The following is a 21,393-nucleotide window of genomic DNA, read 5'->3' on the forward strand; positions in this document are numbered from 1 at the left end:
TGTTTCTACCAATTAAGTCCCTTAGTATTTTCTTCCTTCTCGTGCTTTTTAAATCTTATTATGATCTTATAAAGGTCAAGTTGAGAAGAAAAAGAACAGAAGAATAACTTGAGAAAGATGCTCTGGAGCATTTTATGCCTCTTCTGATGTAAAGATGAAGGGAGAAATCAATAGAATCGAAGGAAGATGTTCCTTTCTTACCTTTATGCCACTATTTCAGTTGTTGATTCAAGATGAATTTTAATTACATATTTTGCTTCTTTTTTATAAACAAAATTACTGGCAGGACCATATTAGCATATTATTGGATATTGACACTTAATAATCTAGAAATATACTTCATAATATTGTAAAAGTATATCCTTATTACCTTTCAAGATTTCTTTCTGCTACAATTACAGAATATAATACTTTGTCTACCACAGCAAGATGGAAATCTTTAAGTATCTTGCATCCTTTTTAAAGAGTTGCTTTTATCATGCTAATCATTTCATTCAAATTATTCATAATGAATCACCCCATAATAAATATTGGTGGTTATTAATCTCTGTTCTGTTCCTATTTATGCACCACTTTACTCATCTTCTTTTATTCAGTGTATCAGCGGAATGAATCCTTGGATTCAATTACAGGTTAGCTTTTAATTGTGAATTGGATATTATGCTATAAATAAATCATAGCCAGAGATTTTCAGCTGTGGTCAATTTTTTATATTAATAACATAAAGACACAGAAAAGCACAGCACTTTATATTGGAATAAAATAACATGTAATTTTCCTAGGAAAAAGTGTGAAATGATATGAAATCTTTCTCCTTGCTCCACTGACTATGCCACAGAAAGGCAAACTGATCATTTACTAAACAAAATAGATAAAAAGTCCCTCCCTTAGACTGTTTTTAAAGTAGTTAAGATCAGGACAAACATGATATTGAGGTAACAAAGTAACTGACAAAATGCATAAGAATGAAATTGCACACAAAATTTTGCACTGATGAAGATTCAGTCATTTCAGATATAGTGTTGCAAGGAATTTCCAATTCTTCACTGAAGTCAACCTGCATCATAATATAGGTGGAACTCTTAATACCACACGGCCATGCAATAATGCAATAACACGTATGTTACAGGATTGCAGAGGAAGAGGGAACAATTTTTATTTTGCAAATCTATTGAGCTTTTCTATCACAGTGATAGGCCTGATTTCAAAGAGTAAGAAAGGGATAAATGAAATCTTGGTTCAGAGAAGACAGTGGGCCTTGATTTAAAAGCTCAGGCGAGTGATTGGGAGCACCAGGGAGAGTTTCAGAACAAATGGATTCTATGGTTTATAGGACAATACAGAAGAGAAATATCAATTTCAGAATTTGGAAGTTGAACAGTTTCACAGTAACTGCCTTAGCAGAACAGAAGGAGATGTGAGCAAACCCATCAGTTACCGGACTCGGGTCCTTGGACCCAGCAATGGCAGGAAGGGGGCCGGACCTAAAATGGAAAAGCACAGGCAAGGCTCCACTGGGGCTTCTGCTCCAGCACCAGGGAGGCAGCACAAAGCAAAGAGTCCTAGGGCTGACTCTCTAAGGGGGGGGGGGGGGGGTAGAGTATTTTAAAGAAACTTAGGTGGGAAAGGGTGACAGGTCAGTCTGTAGAGGTGGCTTGTCTAATTAGCATGCTAAATCTCCACCTGGGCATGAATTTCCGTTTTATAATGGGGGGAAAAGTGGGTGAAAGGTCAGTACTGGGGTCCATCTTGGCGCAGACTGGTTTGCCGTGAATTAGGCTTGCTCCTTAGCTGGTGCTCTGCTCTGCAAGAAAAGTGCTAACAGTCAGTAGGGAGTTCTGCAAAAGAGGTGATAATAGCCGGCAGGCAGGAAGGAGTTTTCTAAGTGCACAGGGGCTTGTTCCCAAGGTCCCCGACTGTCTTATTTCTCCTCTGAGAGATTTCATCTTCCTTCTTCTTAAGGAGAAGGAACTAAAGGTCTCAACTTCTGAAGCTGCTTCCTGCTGAGCAGGGGCATTGTCCCTCTCCTACCCTAGAGGCACAAATTTTCTTTCTGACTGTTCTACACACTTCTGGGGACTTGGGTCTTCCTGTAGCAGTATAGGTTGGAATCCTTGTGCCACCAGTAGCTTGGCTTGGAATTGTTGGGGCTTGAATGACACTAACTTTAGTAACAGGTCAAACTGACAGAAACCAAAAATAAGTAGCAGTAGGATAGCCACCAATCATCCCAGGAGAGGGGAAACAAACAAGCAAGCAAGCAAGAGAGACTGGGGAGGGCACTGTTGATTGTTGACTAAATATAGTTAGGATTTGTCCCTGGGTTATACCAATGCAGCCAGGATGCCTGCTCAGAAACCCTTTTTTGCATTTACTTCAATTTTCTTGAGTTAGTTATACTGGCACACCAGGTTTTGTTAATAACAGTATAGGCTCCTCCTTGTTCAGCAAGCAATCAGGTATTAATAAAAGGTATTTCTGTGAAAATAAAAGTAAAACACAGGTTGATGATTGGAGCAAATTATAAACCTAGTTTCTGAGTCCTGACTGCTGCCAGTGAGAAGATCTCTAGATGTGAAGCCTCAAGGCATCCTCAGATAGAACAGGGGCAGGCAGTAGCAAGCTGATGGATTTTTCTGATTTGTAGTTCAAATACTCTGGGTGGTCTTTTGAGTGGCCCATAGAGCAACAGGTATGAGAATTGTCTATACATGAGCTACCCTGGCAATTTTCTGGAATTTACTACCAGGTGCTCTAGTTTTGGTCTCCAGGACTTCAGGAAAAACAAACAAACAAGAAACAGTTTTACTTCTTAATGATTCCACTACAAGAGAACGCAAGAAGATTAGAAGCCATAGTTTGGAAAGGCTTAGCCAGATATCTGAAGAAACCAGAAGAATTCAGGATCCATCCCAGTCTCATAAGCAAATAACAAACACTTAAAAGGTAATTACTCAGACTAAAATCTAACATCCACAAAGGATATGTTATTGAAACACAATTTTCTCTCTAAAGTCACCCTCATTTTCATCAAATATAGCCAAATTAAAACCATTTTGTTTGCAAAACAAGTCTAGTTTTAACAAACCTGACCTAATTATTTACATAAGTACAGCAAGAATAGTGATTGATCACATAAGGCCTCTTAAATCTGCTTTGCTGGAACTTTTGCAAGGAATTTTAAGTTGAATTTAATAGCCTCTTCTTCAGGCCAGAAGCCAAGCCAGATACTTGCCATTAGATTTGTCTGCAATACCTGTATATTTGGGTGAATTCTCCTTCTTGAGGTCTTCAACATATCCTTAGGTTCCTGCATCTATGGAGAAGTGAGCTTCTTTACTCAACTGGGAACTCTATTAGTAAGGTACAAGGCCAACACTTCCAAAGGGGCTCTTTTGACTCCAAAAAAAGTCAACCTTTGTCCCTTAATGCTGTCTAGTCATATCTGAATCTATGCATGTCTTTCTCAAGTATGATATTCCGGAGTCAAAGCCTTGGTAGTATAACAGATGTTTCGAATAGTATCTTGTAACAGGGAGAACAGATTCTTGTTGAACTTATGTAAACAATTAATAATTGCCAAGAAAGAATACTCACTGGAAGTTTCTGAATTCTAAAGGGTTCAAGAAAGGAGTAAAGTGCAACACCTCAATTTGTTCAGAAAGGAATATTTTATCAAATTTCTGTAAGTCATAGATATCTCAAGAGAACATGTTCCCTTAAATCTAGAAGAGCAAACCAGCATTGTTTCAAAAAGAGTCAAACTATAATCCTCTTTCTCTGTTTATTTAGTCCCATGTTACTAATTTTTGTTCTGTTCAAATAGTTTTCCCAGCAGTTCCAGAAATTCTTACAGTTTAGTTTCATGATGTTAAGAATCTCAAAAACCTGTACTTGTCAAAAACTCTTTTCATGAATCTTCTTGAGGTCGAAACACCTTTTGCAAGAGCATCAGAACAATAACTGTAAATGACAAAAGACTCAAAAACAGACATAGTTAGAGATCTGATAAGAGTTCATTAGAATGTAGTTGGCAAGGAAATCTAGTTATTTCTGTGACACACACTTTAATAATTGGAATGTCAAGTGATGACCTTTTACCAGCACATATTAAAACTTCAGGATTTCATATAATTTCTGGAGGAGTTATAGCATTGACCCATGCAGTATAGCCTAAGAAGCTTTATTATCATTTGTTTGTTAATGCTTCCCTTGTAACCTACATACCAAATAAACAAGTCTAATCAGTCAGAAAGAATTATTTAGAATTTGAATTTGGGGGAAGTTTGTTAAAAACCTCAGAAAGTTCTAAAGCACATGCCTAAATAGGATCACAGATTATTATAAATCTTAATATTTATTTATTTAACCAAGATGACAAGAGATTCCAAAGGCAAATACATAAAATTATACAATTGTTAGCAAAACTTGGCTCCTTTAATATTGAGAAGACTTCATTTTCCTAAGTAATCAAAGGATTGATAAGAACAAATACAGAGACCTTGTTTTTCTGGGAAGATAAAAAAAAAAACACTTTATAATTTCTTAGCAAAAACAACAATGCAAGAACTTGGTCTTTTTAACAGAGAGAAAAACCAAGTTTTATTTCTTTTTTTTTTCCAAGTTTTATTTCTATACCAGTTTACTCTTAAGACTCCTATATTTTTAGTCCTGACCATATATAAAATTCTTTTCCGAAGATTCCTTCCACAAGCCTTCTACAACTTTCGTTTTCATTCAGATTTAGTCCTAAGCCTTTTCTCTGTAAATAACCAGTCTCAGGAAAAAAATTCTTCCCTCAACAAAAATGTATTTTCATTCCTTATGCTTTTTTAAACATATTTCCTATGTTTTTACATACGGAGTTGTTTTCCTTATCATTTCCAGCAATCTCAATTACGTTTATCAGAATTTTGACTCTTTGAAACAATTCGTTTTCTAGTAAAAACTAAATAGTAAGCAACTGTGAACTGTCTGTTATACCCAGAACTCTTTAGATTGGAAATTTATGAATGCATTTCATAATTTTTAAAAACACAAGCTTTTTGTTATAGAACAACCTTTTTTTTTTTTTAATTATTGTTTATTTGTTCATAGGAGAGAGAGAGAGAGAGGCAGGCTCCATGCAGGGAGCCCGATGTGGGACTTGATCCCAGGACTCCAGGATCATGCCCTGGGCAGAAGACAGGCACTAAACCGCTGAGCCACCCAGGGATCCCCCTAGAATGATCTTTCAATATAGCATAAGACATGTTGACTAACAGACCCAAATTTATCTTTAGTTTTTCTATAATAAGCCAAAAACAGATAAATCTGTGTTCAGTAATTAATGTTTTGGTGTTTTATCTTATTTGGAAAAGACTTAGCTATCCAAAGAATTTAGCCTGATGTTGATGTATCATTTAATCTATCAAAGCTTCAGAGTTTTAGGTTACCAAAGATTTTAAAAGCTATAAACCTTTTTATTTACTTGTTCATAAAAATTACCCATGAAAACTTGATGAGACAGACAAAATCAAACATTGTAAGTCATTTATGCTGACAAATGGCAACAGATACCACATGAATTTAATAAATTCAGGTAGAATGAAAGCTGTTGAGAACTCCACAAGACATGTCTATTTTAATTAAACCAACAACCTTGAATCCACTTGTGTCCACTGAAAAGTCAATCCATTTGTTCCCCACTGTCAATTTTACTTGATGCTCTTGAGGGGAAATCTGAAGTGGTGGGAGGCCAGGGGAGCTCTTGGGCCCCATCATGCTGACGTGGGAGGTGTTCTAGTCCTTCCATAAGGAGGTAGCCTGACCGCTTAGCATGCTCTTTGCTCCTCCACAGTGAGGGTGGGAGGAGCAGGAGCCAGTGGTGCTGGAGACACCAGGGATGCTATAGGAACCAGCTGCATGAGGGGTCCAGGTGGTGATGCTCCTTCTCCTCCAGGAGGAGAAGGGGGAGGGGAGAGGGGAGCTGCTGACAAGGCCAGAGGCAGATTTTATTTTTATTTTTTTATTTTATTTTTTTAAATTTTTTTAAATTTTTATTTATTTATGATAGTCAGAGAGAGAGAGAGAGAGGCAGAGACACAGGCAGAGGGAGAAGCAGGCTCCATGCACCGGGAGCCTGACGTGGGATTCAATCCTGGGTGTCCAGGATCGCGCCCTGGGCCAAAGGCAGACGCCAAACCGCTGCGCCACCCAGGGATCCCCAGAGGCAGATTTTAAAGCTTGAACAATCATTCTTCCATCTCTAGCTCTAGCTCTTGTCTCTTCCCCCTGCAAACATGCTTTTTCTCTGGTTGCCCTTTAGCCCCCTGGAAGGGGTTGGGGAGAAGGCAGTGGTTGAGCATCAGTACATGCTTGGGGGGGGGTGTGGATTTAGGTTTTACAGTATCCACCTGTCTTTCTCCTCCTTTTTTCTCATTATTCTGATTATTATGAAGGGAATCAGATATCTGAGATTTGTGTTCATCCTTATTTCTCTGGGCCATCAATTGGGTCCTTTCCTGTGAGGCGTTACTGGAGTAACATAAAAGCTTTTAAGTAGGGGATTTCATCCCAGATCATGCGATCTTGAAAAACATTGGGTTAGTTTTTATCTCTCAGTTTAAAAATGCCCAATGTTTACAAGTGCTTGCCTTTACAATTACATAGAGCTCCTTAACAAATGAGATTTAGTAATTACCATCTGTAGGTCAAGAAAATATCTCACATTTATAACACATGTGGACACATATACACAAATAAGATGCAAACAAAACCTAGCTTTTGTTCCACTAAAACTTGTAGAAAACTTAAAAAACAATTTCTGAAGACCCCCCTTTTATGAAAATAAATCTAATTGCAAAATAGCTTTATAATTTATGGCTCCATTAATTATTTTTTATTTTCCAATTAGAATATGCTGGTTTTGTGCAAAGATATCCAGAGCTGTGGCAACAAACAAATCAGAGGAAGCCCAGATTATCTTTGTGAGCATTCCTTTCTCCCCAAAAGTTGAGGACCTCACTGACTGAACCAAAGGGCTTCCTAAGTTTTGGGTTGTTTATCTTAAAGCCAGCCTTTTCTGATTCTGTGCAAGAAAACTAATTTAGACATGTCAAAAGAGCCCCATCTGGGCCAGTTGAGACTCAGGTTATCCTTAATTTTTTTCCACCTGGACAACATTAACAGTAAACCACCACCACACCCCAACAGCTCAAATAAAAGCAGGGCCAGCAACTGAAATTGAGAAGGTCAGGGAATCAGAGATCTTCTGGATACACCCATGAGGAGCTCCCAGGCTGGTGCTTGTCTCAAGAGCCCCATTGTTCCAGGGGACACCACAGCTTCTCAGCCTGGCTGTTCTGACATCCTGTTAAAGCCAGGAAAGGTTGATGCAAAATGAACAAACTCTGAAAAAAATAAAAAATAAAAAGAGAGAGAGAGAGAGAGAGAATAGAAAAGTGTTTTGCTCCAGTTCAAGTGAGGATAGCTGCCCGGGATACACAGTCTTCACAAAGAAGAGAGTGCTTGCAGGGGAGAAACCTTTGCTGCAGGGTTAACATAAAAATTTACAAATCACTGGACAAAGGACATTTCAGACCATTGTAGGCCTTACTTAAGCTTCTAGTGTGTGCAAGGCTGCATGGCTTTAATCTCATGGGAACTCGGGGAGGTTTTACTCTTTATGTTTGGAATATTCCTTTTTAGTTAGGCAGATTCAAGTCCACAGTTTTTCCCCCACAGATGAATACATAGAAAACAAAAGTAAACAGGTTTTTATTTTTTTTAAGATTTTATTTATTCATGAGAGACAGAGAGAGAGAGAGAGAGAGAGAGAGAGAGAGAGAGAGGCAGAGACCCAGGCAGAGGGAGAAGCAGGCTCCATGCAGGGAGCCTGACGTGGGACTCTATCCTGGGTCTCCAGGATCACACCCTGGGCTGAAGGTGGAGCTAAACCGCTGAGCCCCTGGGCTGCCCATAAACAGGTTTTCAAACTCAAACCAGGGACTTTTGGTGTGAGCAGGGGAAGAAAACTGGTGAGAAAAGAGAGAAAGAGAACCAAGAAAAACCCAAATGAAGACTAATGGCTCCAGATAGGGACTCCACCCCCTTACCAGGTCAATCACTCTTGGCCCATATCTCCCAAAATCACAACTATATGGGAGTCCCCTGTGCTAAAGGTACCTGTAACAAAGAAAAGCTGTGCCCGCTCCAGCAGAGGCCCACACTCCACGGAACCCTGTGAGTGACAACAGCCACCACCTGAAGGCCAGCTGGATGCCACGGGCTTGCCACCCTCTGAGGGGAGGAGCCCTGGCGCAGTCAGCACACTGAACTTCTGGGCTTTGTTCAAGGAAAAAGATTCAGAGAAGCAGACAAAGAGCGCTCACAGAAGACAGAAAAGAAAAGCCTGGGGAACCAGAGGGTCATTAAGAACAAAAGGAAGCTGAGAACCGCCCCCCTCCAGTCCCCACAACGCCAGAACAAAGAGGTCTGGGTCGCGCCTCAGTTGTGGGTTCGAGTCTGGCAGCCCCAGTTCCACTGGGTCCTGTCTCATCCTAGGGTCCCTTCGTGGTCGCCAAAATAGGTTACCGGACTCGGGTCCTTGGACCCAGCAATGGCAGGAAGGGGGCCGGACCTAAAATGGAAAAGCACAGGCAAGGCTCCACTGGGGCTTCTGTTTCAGGACCAGGGAGGCAGCACAAGGCAAAGAGTCCTCGGGATGACTCTCCAAGGAGGGGGGGTGGGGTAGAGTATTTTAAAGATACTTAGGTGGGGAAAGGGTGACAGGTCAGCCTGTAAAGGTGGGGATTTGTTAGCTCCTGTGCACTTAAAGGTCATGCTTCTTCCTGCATGGCTTGTCTAATTAGCATGCTAAATCTCCACCCCTGGGCATGAATTTTTGTTTTATTATGGGGTCCATCTTGGCACAGACTGGTTTGCCTTGGACTAGGCTTGCTCCTTAGCTGGTGCTCTGCTCTGCAAGAAAAGTGCTAACAGGGGATCCCTTGATGGCTCAGCTGAGTAGTGTCTGCCTTCAGCCCAGGACCTGGTTCTGGAGTCCCAGGATCTACTCCCACATTGGCCTGGAGCCTGCATGGAGCCTGCTTCTCCCTCTGCCTATGTCTCTGCCTCTCTCTCTCTCTCTGTATCTCTCGTGAATAAATGGATAAAATCTAAAAATAATAAAATAAAATAATAAAATAAAATAATAAATAAAATAAAATAAATAAAATAGTGCTAACAGTCAGTAGGGAGTTCTGCAAGAGAGATGATAATAGCCAGCAGGCAGGCAGGAGTTTTCTAGGTACACAGGGGCTTGTTCCCAAGGTCCCTGACTGTCTCATATTGATGCTGCAGAAACCTGGTGAAATCGGGTTGGAAAGAATCAATATGCAACACCTCTTTTTACCTCATGATTTATTTTACATCTCAAGCCAAGAAAATATAATTTTCCCTTTAAAAGCCCCTATTCATTTACATTTATCTATTAACAAAATATACTTTTCCTATATGGGTGAGGGTACAGTATGGATCTCAGAAGTTTATGGAATTAAGTGTTGTCCTAAAACTACATGCTGTTGAGAGTAGCCCCGGAATGGATAGCCAAGCTGGAGGGCGCTGCTAGAGCCACACACCTGCTTCAAGTAAGGCCCAAGTCCTCCAAGGATACGTCTGTAGATGAGGCCTCCACTCCTGTGCTTGTTTTGCAAGGCTGCCAGCTGCACACCCTACCTGTACAAAACCTGCTTCTCTCTGTAACTTTAAAGCCAGCTTGTGCCCGCAAGCCCCTCTAAGCCACTGGGGCTGGCCAGTAATGGTTATTGCTGTGCTGACTAATAAGTGAACCATTCACAGTATCTTACATTCATTTGATCCATCCCACGTGAAGCTTCCTCACAACTTTCGCTTTGTGCTCTCTCATCAACGTCTCAAAGTTTCTTGGACAAAGCCATCAGCTCCTGACATTTCCTTGGGATGAAAGCATCTCCAAACATGCAGACCTAAACCCCATTGTTCCAGAACTTGCTCCATAGTATTTTCGGTATTTATGAAGTCTGGGATTTCTGCTCTCTGCAAGCATGCTAGCTCCTTAAAAAGAAGTGAGGGACGCAGGGTAAGTAAGCTATGCGAGAGTTCTTCTCTTAAACTCAACCAGAAGAGAAGTCCTCCCTCTGTTTCTACGGAGAAATGAGTAAAAGAGCCCAGGATATGTAATGGTTGGTGTTACGCTCAATGACCTCCCTCAACAGAGACACAGAGCCAGAAGAAATAACGCCCAGCCTGTATAACCAAAAATATATCATCATTTCCTTTTGCTTTGTTTTGTGCGCTTTCCATTTTCCTATTAGGAAAAAAAAAATATGTCTCCTTAAAAAAAATTAAAACAGAAGCATTTTCTTTCTCTTTGCTTTCTCGTCACTTAATGCACAAGTAATTATGGGGTGATAAATTTCAACATTTGGCACCTACAAACAAAAATCTTAATCATGCTTTCTTAACTTTGAATATTGTTGGTAAATTCAATCATCCATTTACTTTATAATCCCTTAATGTATTCAATAACCATTTGTATTATGAGGAAGCTCTATGTGTGAGGTTAAATGTTATGAAGTTATAAAAGTTTCAGGTATGATTCCCCCTTCAAGGAAGATATTATTTTCTAGACAAAGGAAGATATAAATAGAGCTGTAAAATAACTTCAAATGATGAGCAAAATAAGATATCAATAATAAGTTTCTATGGGAGAAGCGATAAGAAGAGTCCTTCCATCTTGGAGCATCAGGGAGGAGTCATAGAGGGTGAAGTGGATGAACTGGACTTTGCTAAAGGTGACATTTGTACCCTCCAAGGGAGAGACATGTCCATGGCAAAGGAAGAACATTGTTTCATGCCATATGCACTGATACAATTTTATGCACTATTCTGTGAACCAAAGACAGCTGTAGATCTTACTTGCAGGTAAGAGAAACAAACAATAAATGAAGAAATACATATTTAATACAATGTTAGGAAGGGATTGGTCCTACAGAGAAAAGTAATGCCATCAAAGAGAGATTAATGGATTAGTGTTATTTCATAGAGTGGTTAAGAAAACCCTTTTCAAGAAAATGATCTTTCAGTAGAGATCTGAAACATCTAAATTAATCTAAAATATGCATGTCTATGGCATACGAATTATTTTTCAATCTTATTTGCAGCATTCAATAGATTCCTGTGTTTCAAAATGTTTTAAAAATAAAGGAGTTTAAAACTATTAAAAATAATAAAACATATAAGAAGGGCAAAAACCAGAAATCTCCTTCCTACACTTGCTTTCTGACCACCCAGTGAATAACTACCCCCACTTGTAAATGTCTGGAGAAAAAGTTTTGAAGGGTAAAGAAATAGAGTGTAGAAAAGCCCAGAGTCCAGGGTTCCTTGGTATGTTTGAGAAAATGCAAGAGCTGAAGCAAGGAGAAGGATGCCAGGAGATGATGTTAGACAGAAGGCAGGTCAGGGAGAGCTTGGTGGACATGGGAAAGAATCCAGATTCACGCTGAGTGTGGTGGGAGGCCTTTAGGGAGTTTTGAGCACGGAGGTGACCTGATCCGATCTATATTTCTTAGAAGTTCACGAAGCAGTATGTAAACAGGCTATAAGATGACCAGAATGGCAGCTGGCAGGCCAGTTAGGGGGCTGTGGGAGGAGTCCCAGTGAGAAGGGAACAGGACTCAGATGAGGGTAAACATGTAGGAAATGGAATAACCTCAGATTCTCCTGTCAAGTTAGAGATGCCTGTAGGCAGTCATCAACTACGTAACAACAGAATGAAGAAAGAGCTAGAGAAGGTTGTTTCTTTGCTCATTCAGCTTCACAATTCAGTTTTTCTTTCTTTGAAACTTTCCCCTTGCACGTCAAAACCATATGACCACCGTCCCTAAAAGTGCCAAGTCCACGTTTGGAAAAGGTGAAGTAACTTTGCAGATTGGAAGATCTAGCAAAGGAAGTGTTGCGTACAAATAATACATTTTGTGGCGACTTCAAACCTGATTCTATCTAACCATTGTAAAGAGTGCAAATTATCTACATGGTATACCCTTTAGACTATCAACATGATCTTATGACTATTTTTTTTTTTTTTTAAATTCGGACACCGAGTACTTAGTTTTTCTTAATCGTCCATCCCTTCGGGAATGTCATCTCCACGAGCATCCCAATTTCTCTGTATGTTCTTCAGACGAGGCATGATTAAGAAGTTAAATGGAGAGACTCTGTCAAACTCATTAATTTTCTGTGGTGTTTGAGTAAGTGGGTTGGCCCCTTGAGCAGGTTGTGCAATATTGCTTTTTCAGATCCAGGGCTTTCTGTCAGAACACACCATGTCTCAAAGGAGAAGATAGCTGCCGAGCTTTTGGGCTGTACCGGAGGAATGTAATTTGTTTGTTCAACAAAGCATGGCAGCTAAACCAATAGAATTGTTGGTTGTTTAGTCTTTCTCATTTGACCATGGTGTAAAGCTCTGAGGAATGCTGAATGCTAAAAGGAATTACAATGCACTTTCTTCTCCCCCCCCCCCCCCCATCCAGATATTTTTGAATGCAGATAAAATCCGCCTGGGGAACCTACCAACCGGCTCGTTGTCATCTTCTTCAGCCAGCTCCTCCAATTCTCGGCAGACAGTGTACGAACTGTGCGTCTGCCCCAATGGCAAACTTTACCTTTCTCCAGCAGGAGTGGGGTCGACCTGTCAGGCCAGTAGCAACGTCTGCTTGTGGAGCTGAAGTGACTGATTTCTCCTCACACCAGAATAGCCTTTTGTTCCTGTCCGTCTGCTTCACAGTTCTGCTCGGTTTCCCTTGTGATGAGTCCAGAGCTTCTTCCAATGGTCCACAGAGCAACTTCTTCCAATGCAAGCAGGGATTCGCTGCCACCTCCTCTCATGATTTACTGTACTGCTCAACGCAGAGAGTGCGGGTGACAGGACAGTGGAAAAATCACCTTCAGCAGGAAAACCGGATCATAACTTTTGCTCAAAAGGGAGAAAAACATAGGTGCCTTTGCTACATGAAGTGAAGCACACAGTTTTAGATTTTTGCAGGACCTGGATATGAACTGCACACACATACATTACATAGATGAAATTCCCAGTCTCCAATGGCAAGATGAGATGGTTAGCCCTGTCAGAAAACCAATTCTACAGCCTGAAAGCACAATTTTCCGATCATCTTTTTGGATGTAAACTTTTATCCCTGAATTTTAAAATTTTCAAGCATTAGATAATGCTTGCTTTACTAAAAAAAAAAAAAAAGTAAATTCAATACGTGATTTTTAACAAAACGAAACAAAATGAGACAGAATCTTACCCTGAGTTTTATTTGTTTCTTTGAATTCGATGTGTTGTTACTCTTTGTCTACTAAGTCTAGGGTTTTGTACATTAGGTAGTTTTGAAAGCACTCAGCAATATAATCTTTACCGAATTAACAAAATGCCATTATCCTGTCATATGTCATATCTGAATGGCCTTATATAGTATTTACTTGGCTTTTGCATGTGACGTATTTGCTTTTAACAAAACATCTAATTTATTGAGATATAAGATAGGATTGAGAAGGGACATACTGACAGTGTGGAATCCATAGATTTTTTTTTTTTTTTAATTCACATGCTATCGTTTCCACTAGTACATAGTACTACATAGTACTCCTAGTACAACATTCTGTTTGCTCCATTCACTTTATATTTGACTCTGACTGCTAAAATTCAAACATATCCTCTAAATAAATTACTAATGTGATGCATTATGCTGAGAATGATTCACTTCCCATTGGACTATAATCTTCAGAATTATATCTATGTATTTTTTTATTGGAGGTTAAGATTTAAGGACAGTAGAAAGTAAATTATAAATCCCTGCTTACACGTTAAAAAAAATATAAATGTTAACAAACATGTTGAAAATGTGTTTGCTCCGTTAGATTCCTATTTTAAGGAATTTGTTCATATCTCCTTTGAGTGCTTAATACGTAGTTACCTTTATTAGACTGTTAAGCTACCCTGGCATCAAAAATCATAGCTCCTTTCATTCTCCACTGCTTATTTTTGTAAATTAGCACTAATAAATAACTCCAGAATAATGTAGATTTGTTTATCACAACACTCCTTAACTTGAATTCTTGAAACTTACAGAATCCAAGAATGTAAAATTGTATTAAATATTTCCTATTATGGGAAGATGACTTGATTACTCTAAGGTAAGTCCTTAATGTTCACGTGTCAATCAGTCTTATTTCCCCCGTGCACACCATTGCAGGTGTATGGAAGCTTCATTTGGGGGGGCCCATCTCCGTAGAACCTGTGGAACTCTGCAGCATAGAGCCAAGTGAGAGATGGGAACCTGTCAGAGTAATTTGGTGAAAGTAGAAAAATTAGATAATGCAAGCAGCAAAGTGAACCATTTGGCCAGAATTACCTTGTTTGGATAACTTAACATGTTGAATGCTCGATGAAGCTCCAGTTTACTAAAATGCATTCTGTACTCAGCAAAAGGTCAGAATAGTTAGGGCAGTTTTATCACTTTTAAAATATAACTTGACTTACGTTTGGGGGTTATTATAGAAAAAATATTGGAGTAAGAATTGAGATATTCAATTGCTTAAAAACATAACATAAGCGTTCAATTTATTTACGTTAGAATATTAGAATTTAATATGAGAAATCCTCACATTGATTTAGCAAGGTACACAAAGTGTAACACAAGAAATTTTGAGACCTCATGGGTGCTAATCACTGTTATGGACCTTTTAGGAAAACCCTGTAATAATTTGAGACATATTCAAGTTCTAAACATCTCTAAATTAAAACAATTAGAAAGTTTTTTTAGTCAAACGGGAACAATTCTTTTGATTAGTAATTAGCACTGCTTCTAATCTCGGCTCTGTCTTCTACTAATCAGCAAGCTGATTTAGGCAGTCTGGGAATATCTTCAGACTCCAGTTTACTCAACTATACAACAAAAGTATTCAATCAACTGGTCTCTTGACAATCCTTCCAGCTCTAACATGTTCTAATTCCAAGAGCAAATATTATAGGAAGTGGAAGGGGCCACTGAAATTTTAAATTATATGTTGTAAAAGGAGAAAAGTTGAAAGAGAGTGAGGAGACAAACAGTATAAAATCCAATTCTGGTGAGGGGCTGTTAATTTCAAATTCAAATATGTTCTGAAATGTTACAGAAACAGTTTCAAAGAAATGTTAAGAGATTTAGACTATGTCTAAATGATGTAAAAATATCTGTTCGACTTAGTAGAAAAATATAATGATACAGGTGGCTTTCCTATCCAACACTGGGCGGTTGGTTTGAATTACATGACTGGCTGTTTTAGATTCTTTAGAATCTAAGTATAGATTCAATTCAGCCTCAGAGTTGGAGCTTCTGTGGAAGGCATGGAAGATTCCTCCTGTAAGTCCTTCATTTCCTCATAAATGAAGGCTTGGTTCTCTCCTAATACAGAGTTCCCTTAATTGTAGACTACTAAGCAGATTCATCACCTGTTTCTCCAGTAACATTTTTATGTTACATCTTACATAAATACTGTGCAGTTTACTCAGATGCAAATTACATCTTTCCTAAATTTAACTCAGAAAAAAAATAATTCTTTTCAGGTATAGTACATGGACCATAAACTTTGTATTTAGTTCCCTGGAGAAGGCAGGAAGGGAAGAAGGGAAAAGGCAAGCCCCCCAGGCTGGAAGGATAAAAGGAAGAAAAGGGATTGACAGGATTCCTAGCATTTACATTTTTAGCTGGGAATGAATAAATTGAGAGTATTTGAGTTCTGTTGCTGGGGGTCAAAAGGAGAGAAGCAAAGATACAGTATCCCTTCTTTTTAGAATATTTAAGTGAGCTACTCTCAAAAAAATATACTTCCAAATTTCCTTTTTCTTTTGCTCATCATCTCCAAAATTTCTACCCTATATTTCTTGGTCCTATTTTTTTTTTCTTATTAGAAACCACAAACTTTATAATTTAGTACATAATTATTTATTGAAGGGTTTAAGATAATTGCATACTTTAAATTTTACATTAATCAGGAAAATTTAGATTTCAGTACCCACAAATTTCTGAAACTGGAGCCTGGAGTTTCAGTTCTTGTTCTGAGCCTACTTACTTACTTGCTCATGTGACCCCATGAAATGTACTTCATTATCTTGATCACAGTTTACATACCTGTGAGAGGGGTACAGCAAACTAAAAGTTTCCTTTGGTTTCTTTCATCTCTAAATTTCACTGATTCACTTAAGAAGAGGCTCAGCAGCCTTGAGTTCTGTGGCTTAGTCAGAACTAGCATTACTGATCTTCTTTTATACCTTAACATGTTATTTGTATATGTTGAAATACAAATCTTTCCAGCATCCCGCTCCTTACTCCTTTTTCTATTTCTTACCATGTGAACATTAATATCTCTTTCATAAATAATGCTTCATTGACAGGCTTCAGTAATATGGTTGACATTTAAAAAAGAAAAGACTATATTTGGGTCATTAAAAAAATGACTCTAGGAAATTAATAGAAATATTTACCAAATATTAATACTGTTAATCATTCTGTTACTACTTATCCCCATCAAACTAAAAAGCTCCGATCTTCTAAAGAAAAGATAATTTGATCACTAAGGTCAGTTGCTGAATTTTTATAAGATGCGATGCCATTCAAGTTTCCTGCATCTTCTACATAAAAATTACTCAGTTGGACAGTGCCTCATTTTATAAAAATGGCATTTGATACAATAAAACTCCTAATGAATTGTGTCATTGCAACATGGTATCTCTGAGGCAGCAATTGGTAGAAGACTGGAGAGTGTTTAATGCATTGAGTGCTATATTTTATACAGATAGTGTCAGTATCATAATATTAAATTATTAAAATAGTTGATATGTAATGGCCAAATTTTCTATACCACCACCAAACCAAATTCATATTTGAGTTTCATCTGAGTAAGGTCTTATCACCTTATTCTTCCAGTAGCTTTGGTCTAATTAGAATTGTTCATGTGACCGTATTTAAAGATACTTGGAGAAATTCTTTTCTCTATGTAGTAGTATATGTTATAGCAACAGATATTACAAAATATCATTATCATAAAGTAAAATGATACTGTATTTTTATTCTTTTAAAACAATCAAACTAATGAATGACCTCATTGAACACTGTTATTCATATTGTTTTATACTGCAGTTCATTAGTTATTTAAATATCAAAGACCAAAGACTGGGATTTCTATTGTATTTAACTCTACAACACTGCTGCTTCTACTAATTAATTCAAATGAATAGGAGGGCTTATAATTATAACATGAGGTAGTAAACATCCTCCTTGCAGGATTCTGAGCTATATAGGTCATTAATTAATGTTTTGGTTTTAGAAGGAAAATTTTGTTGGTGTAGTCCACTTACCTTTTCTACATGCATAATAAATTCCTTGATATTCATAATACCAGTATATAAAGATTATATGCTAAAACAGGCCCAGTATGGATTGACTCAGCTGAGTTTAAACTTTCATTGCTTGGTAAAAATTCTTTGGAGAATAGAATTAATTTGAAATACTTTTAGAACCAGAGGGCTATTTTTTAAGTGTTGATTGAAGCGGTTCCACACTTTGAGAAAGTCAATGAAAAATATGAAAGGAAATGAGGTATAATGAACTGTGATCCTTTGTTTTTGCAGTCTTAATACCTCATCTGTCTGAATGGTTATAAATAAAAGCCAAACAGGGTTGAAGATGTGCAAGGATATTCACCAACAACGGAGATACGTAATTTCAAGTTTGAGTGTCTCGTTATTTATACAATTCCTTAAACCAGGTCCACTACTCATTTATTTTGTTTTGTAATTTTCATGTAAATGTTTTCTTGTATATATAGATATATGACAAATGGAACTATTTTCTTACACATACTATGCAATATGTTTGTAAAATTGCAATATTACCAAAATACAAAAGCTGTGCTTTTGTACTCTATCTTGCTTTATGTAAAATCAATCTTTTTCTATTTAAATGGACTACCTGTCCCATAAACTGTAGATAACATATCTATTCAAAATCAGTCTATTGTATCTTTTGTTTAGTTTGGGGTGGATTGGGTTCTATTTCTTTTGGGAGAAAATGCACCAGTTTGGCAGTTGGAAACTTTGTTTTCCTCAAAAGATGAGACCTTTGAAGCATGCAATGAGCTCTATAATTTAAGATCTCTCCTGTAATTCTTGTATTTTTGTCCTAATTTTGGTGCTACTGTGTAACCATGATTAAATGTGATAGTTAAAACAAAGAGGATCGAAACTTATATGCTATCATTTATTTAATCGAGAAAACAGTTTGAAGAGGAAGGATATGAGTATTGTAGTGGTTAGAGACCTTTTTTGATTATGTATTTTAAATATCAATTCTAGTAAGATATATGCTTTTCAAATTTTAGTTTAATCTGTATATTTATATTTGATAAAGACGTTTCCCTTATGAAAAAAATTGAGCATATTGTTCTTCTTAAACATATGACCAATGAAACTAAAAAAAACCAAATTGATTTAAAAGTTTTGGTCACTACATTTTACCAGGTGATTAGCTAATAGTTTACCCATTCTACAATCTCCATGATTTGATTCTGGACATTAGACTAAATGAATTGCTATTTGCTCAAGTATACATCCCTACACAGACATGTATCATCACACATAAGTACACATACATACGCAATGGTGTACTAATTGGCATTTACTTATTTGATGTTGTATTTCTTCATTTCCTTGTTACACGCAAAGCATCAAGAACTAGCTAGTTCAAAACAATAACCTGGATTTTATTACCTTTCAGAGATACAATTCCCAGTCCAATACCCTGCATGCCTTGAGAGTGACATCATTTCTCATAGGTTTCAAAAAAGCAACTATATAGGTTGGAAGTTTTGTGCCAGTTTTGGTTGTTGTTTTTGTTACTACTGCCTTCTTGGCTGCCCAGATATTTCCCCATACTGGTCTACATACTAGGAAAAAGAAAAAGAAAATACACACACAAGCATTTCAGATGTTAATCATCAATAGAAAATAAATGAATGCTTTTACTTTTGGGAAGCCCTATATAGTCTATGACTTTATTGAATCTTAACAAAGTTTTGGTGGTTTTACTAAGCAACCAGACACTTCCATACCTATTTCCAGCATGTCCTCAGAGAACTTACCAACCTGGTTTGGTGCACTCTTTTCTCTCATGAAGTAGGGGTACTAGAGAGTGCAGATGGGTATGGGTATTAAGCCAGAGAATTCCAGTACAATATTATACTAGTATTTTCCAGTGGCGACAGAAAATAGCACTGTGCAACTGAACGTTGCCGTAGCTTTCTCTAATGACCAGGCATAAGCTTACCCTCCTTTTGTGTCATGTGACAAATTTTAGAAAGAAAAGCACTTTGTTTTTTCATTTTTTCTTTCCCTTTTAATAAGAAATAGTACTTGCTTTGAAAGTGGGATATATGGTAATAAAAAATCTTGCTATTACAGTGTTCACTAGTGATTTTCAAAATTAAATATGTTCTGCCAGTTAAAAAATATTCTAACTCAAAAAGGGAATACCTTGAAATTACTGAAAATATGATTTGTGCCCCCCCCCGATTTTTTTGTCATTCAAAGAAATACCATTGATACTAAAAGAAGAAAGACTATGTCACAAAAGAAAGATTTAATTGCATCTTACAAATACATACTTAACTTTTACTCAGAACTAGCCCAAACCACTTACTTTTTTCTGGTGGTGGATAAAAATTGTGAAGATGGGATAAATACATTGGCTTGGCTCAGAAAGAATGTCATGTTACTATTAAACATTGGATTAAATTACATTTGCCAATATTTTAGATGATCTAATCAGATTTTCTAAGTAGTGATCACCTATTCTTTAATATATCACTTGTTACTAGAAAGAATATCAGATTTCTTACAATATAGAGTGAACCCTTAAAACAGAAAAAATGAAATTAAAGGAAAGCCATAGAGAAGAAAGAAGAAACAAAAAGATTAATCACTAAAACAAAACTAAATATGTTGAATATTAAGTGTATGTTTAGGTTTCTTGAAAGTCAAGATTTAAAGGTTAGACTGTATCATTAGAGAAAAATAAGTATTTCACTTCATTACATATAAACACTTCCTATAGAACTCTAAAGACTGTTATTGCCTAGGTATTTATGCATGGATCCATAAAGAATACACAATGCCTAAAACAACAATTTCATTTAAAAATTACCCTCTATTAATTATTAATAATTATAGAAAATAAGATGTTTAAAGATCACATGGACTGTTGCAAAACATGAAAATTTCAATTCATTCATAATTATTATTCATTAAAATATGATAAATTACTCCAAATGTATAAAAATTACCCAAAATATGTAAAATGTCAAATGTAAATGAAATAGATCCAAAGCATGTGAGAACTTGCCAGATATTTTTGGAAATATGTACAGTTTTTCTTATGCAATTTTTTTTATTTATATAGCAGGGTCTATAAATGAGTTTAGCTTATAAGGTAGGAAAATAACAGTTTGGGAAGTATTGCAGATGAAAAATCTTGATAAAATTCCATACCACTTAAATTTTAAGAATATGGTGAGCTCAGTACTTTCCTAGTGTTTACGACTTGCTAGAAGATTCTGAATTCATTGGCCACCACAAAGCAAGGCTTTTGGACATCATGAAAAAAAGTTATCAATTTTTCTCGGTTAATTAAGGAAATATAAAGCCAAAAAAGGACATACCCCAAATTCTCGAAAGATATCATTCGTTTGGTCCTTGGATCAATCTCACCACCCAATGAGATTTTAGATCATCTTGAATTTATAGCTAGCTTAATGGCATTCCAGTATATTTTGAATTTATAAAACTTTATATGAGGTCACTGTTTAAAGGTAGTCTAAAAGCTCAGAAAAAATAAATTTACTAAGTTACAGCTTCAAAGCAGAGCCCTATATTATAAAAAATTTAAATTCATTAAATAATAACTGAAGTTTCAAAGTAAAATATTAAAAGAATTATAAGTTTCCTTTTACATTTCATCTTTTGATGTCTACAAATTATTTATTTTTACTATGATCCAGTATCCATCTTGAAGCAATACAATCCTTATATGTAAATGGATTTGATTTTTAAAAAGGGGCATTGGTAAAGTAGAAGTCAAAAAATCAGATTCTAATTCCTGTGTTGCTTTGAATGTCATTCAATAATCTGCATTAATCTAATCTAAATAAGAGGTTTAAACTTCATTTGTGATTACACATGGAGTTCCCCTTACATGCCAACTCTGCCCAACTGGAAAGGGCTATCAATATGGGACATTGTATTGAGAATGATTCTAGAATAAAGTTCAAGCTCTCTAG

General features: G+C 37.0%; 1 protein-coding gene across 1 annotated transcript in view; it reads left to right on the plus strand.

Moving 5' to 3' along the window:
• The window catches only part of SGCZ (sarcoglycan zeta), a 457,346-nt gene extending 439,052 nt beyond the window's left edge, over positions 1 to 18,294 (plus strand). Inside the window, exon 7 of the mRNA XM_072776217.1 lies at positions 12,552 to 18,294. Coding sequence (XP_072632318.1) covers positions 12,552 to 12,746 — 195 coding nt within the window. The 3' untranslated portion in view covers positions 12,747 to 18,294. The remainder of the gene's footprint in view (positions 1 to 12,551) is intronic.
• The last annotated feature ends 3,099 nt before the right edge of the window (positions 18,295 to 21,393 follow it).

The sequence above is a fragment of the Canis lupus genome, chromosome 15, assembly GCF_048164855.1.
Source record: "Canis lupus baileyi chromosome 15, mCanLup2.hap1, whole genome shotgun sequence".
NCBI classification, from domain to species: Eukaryota; Metazoa; Chordata; class Mammalia; order Carnivora; family Canidae; genus Canis; species Canis lupus.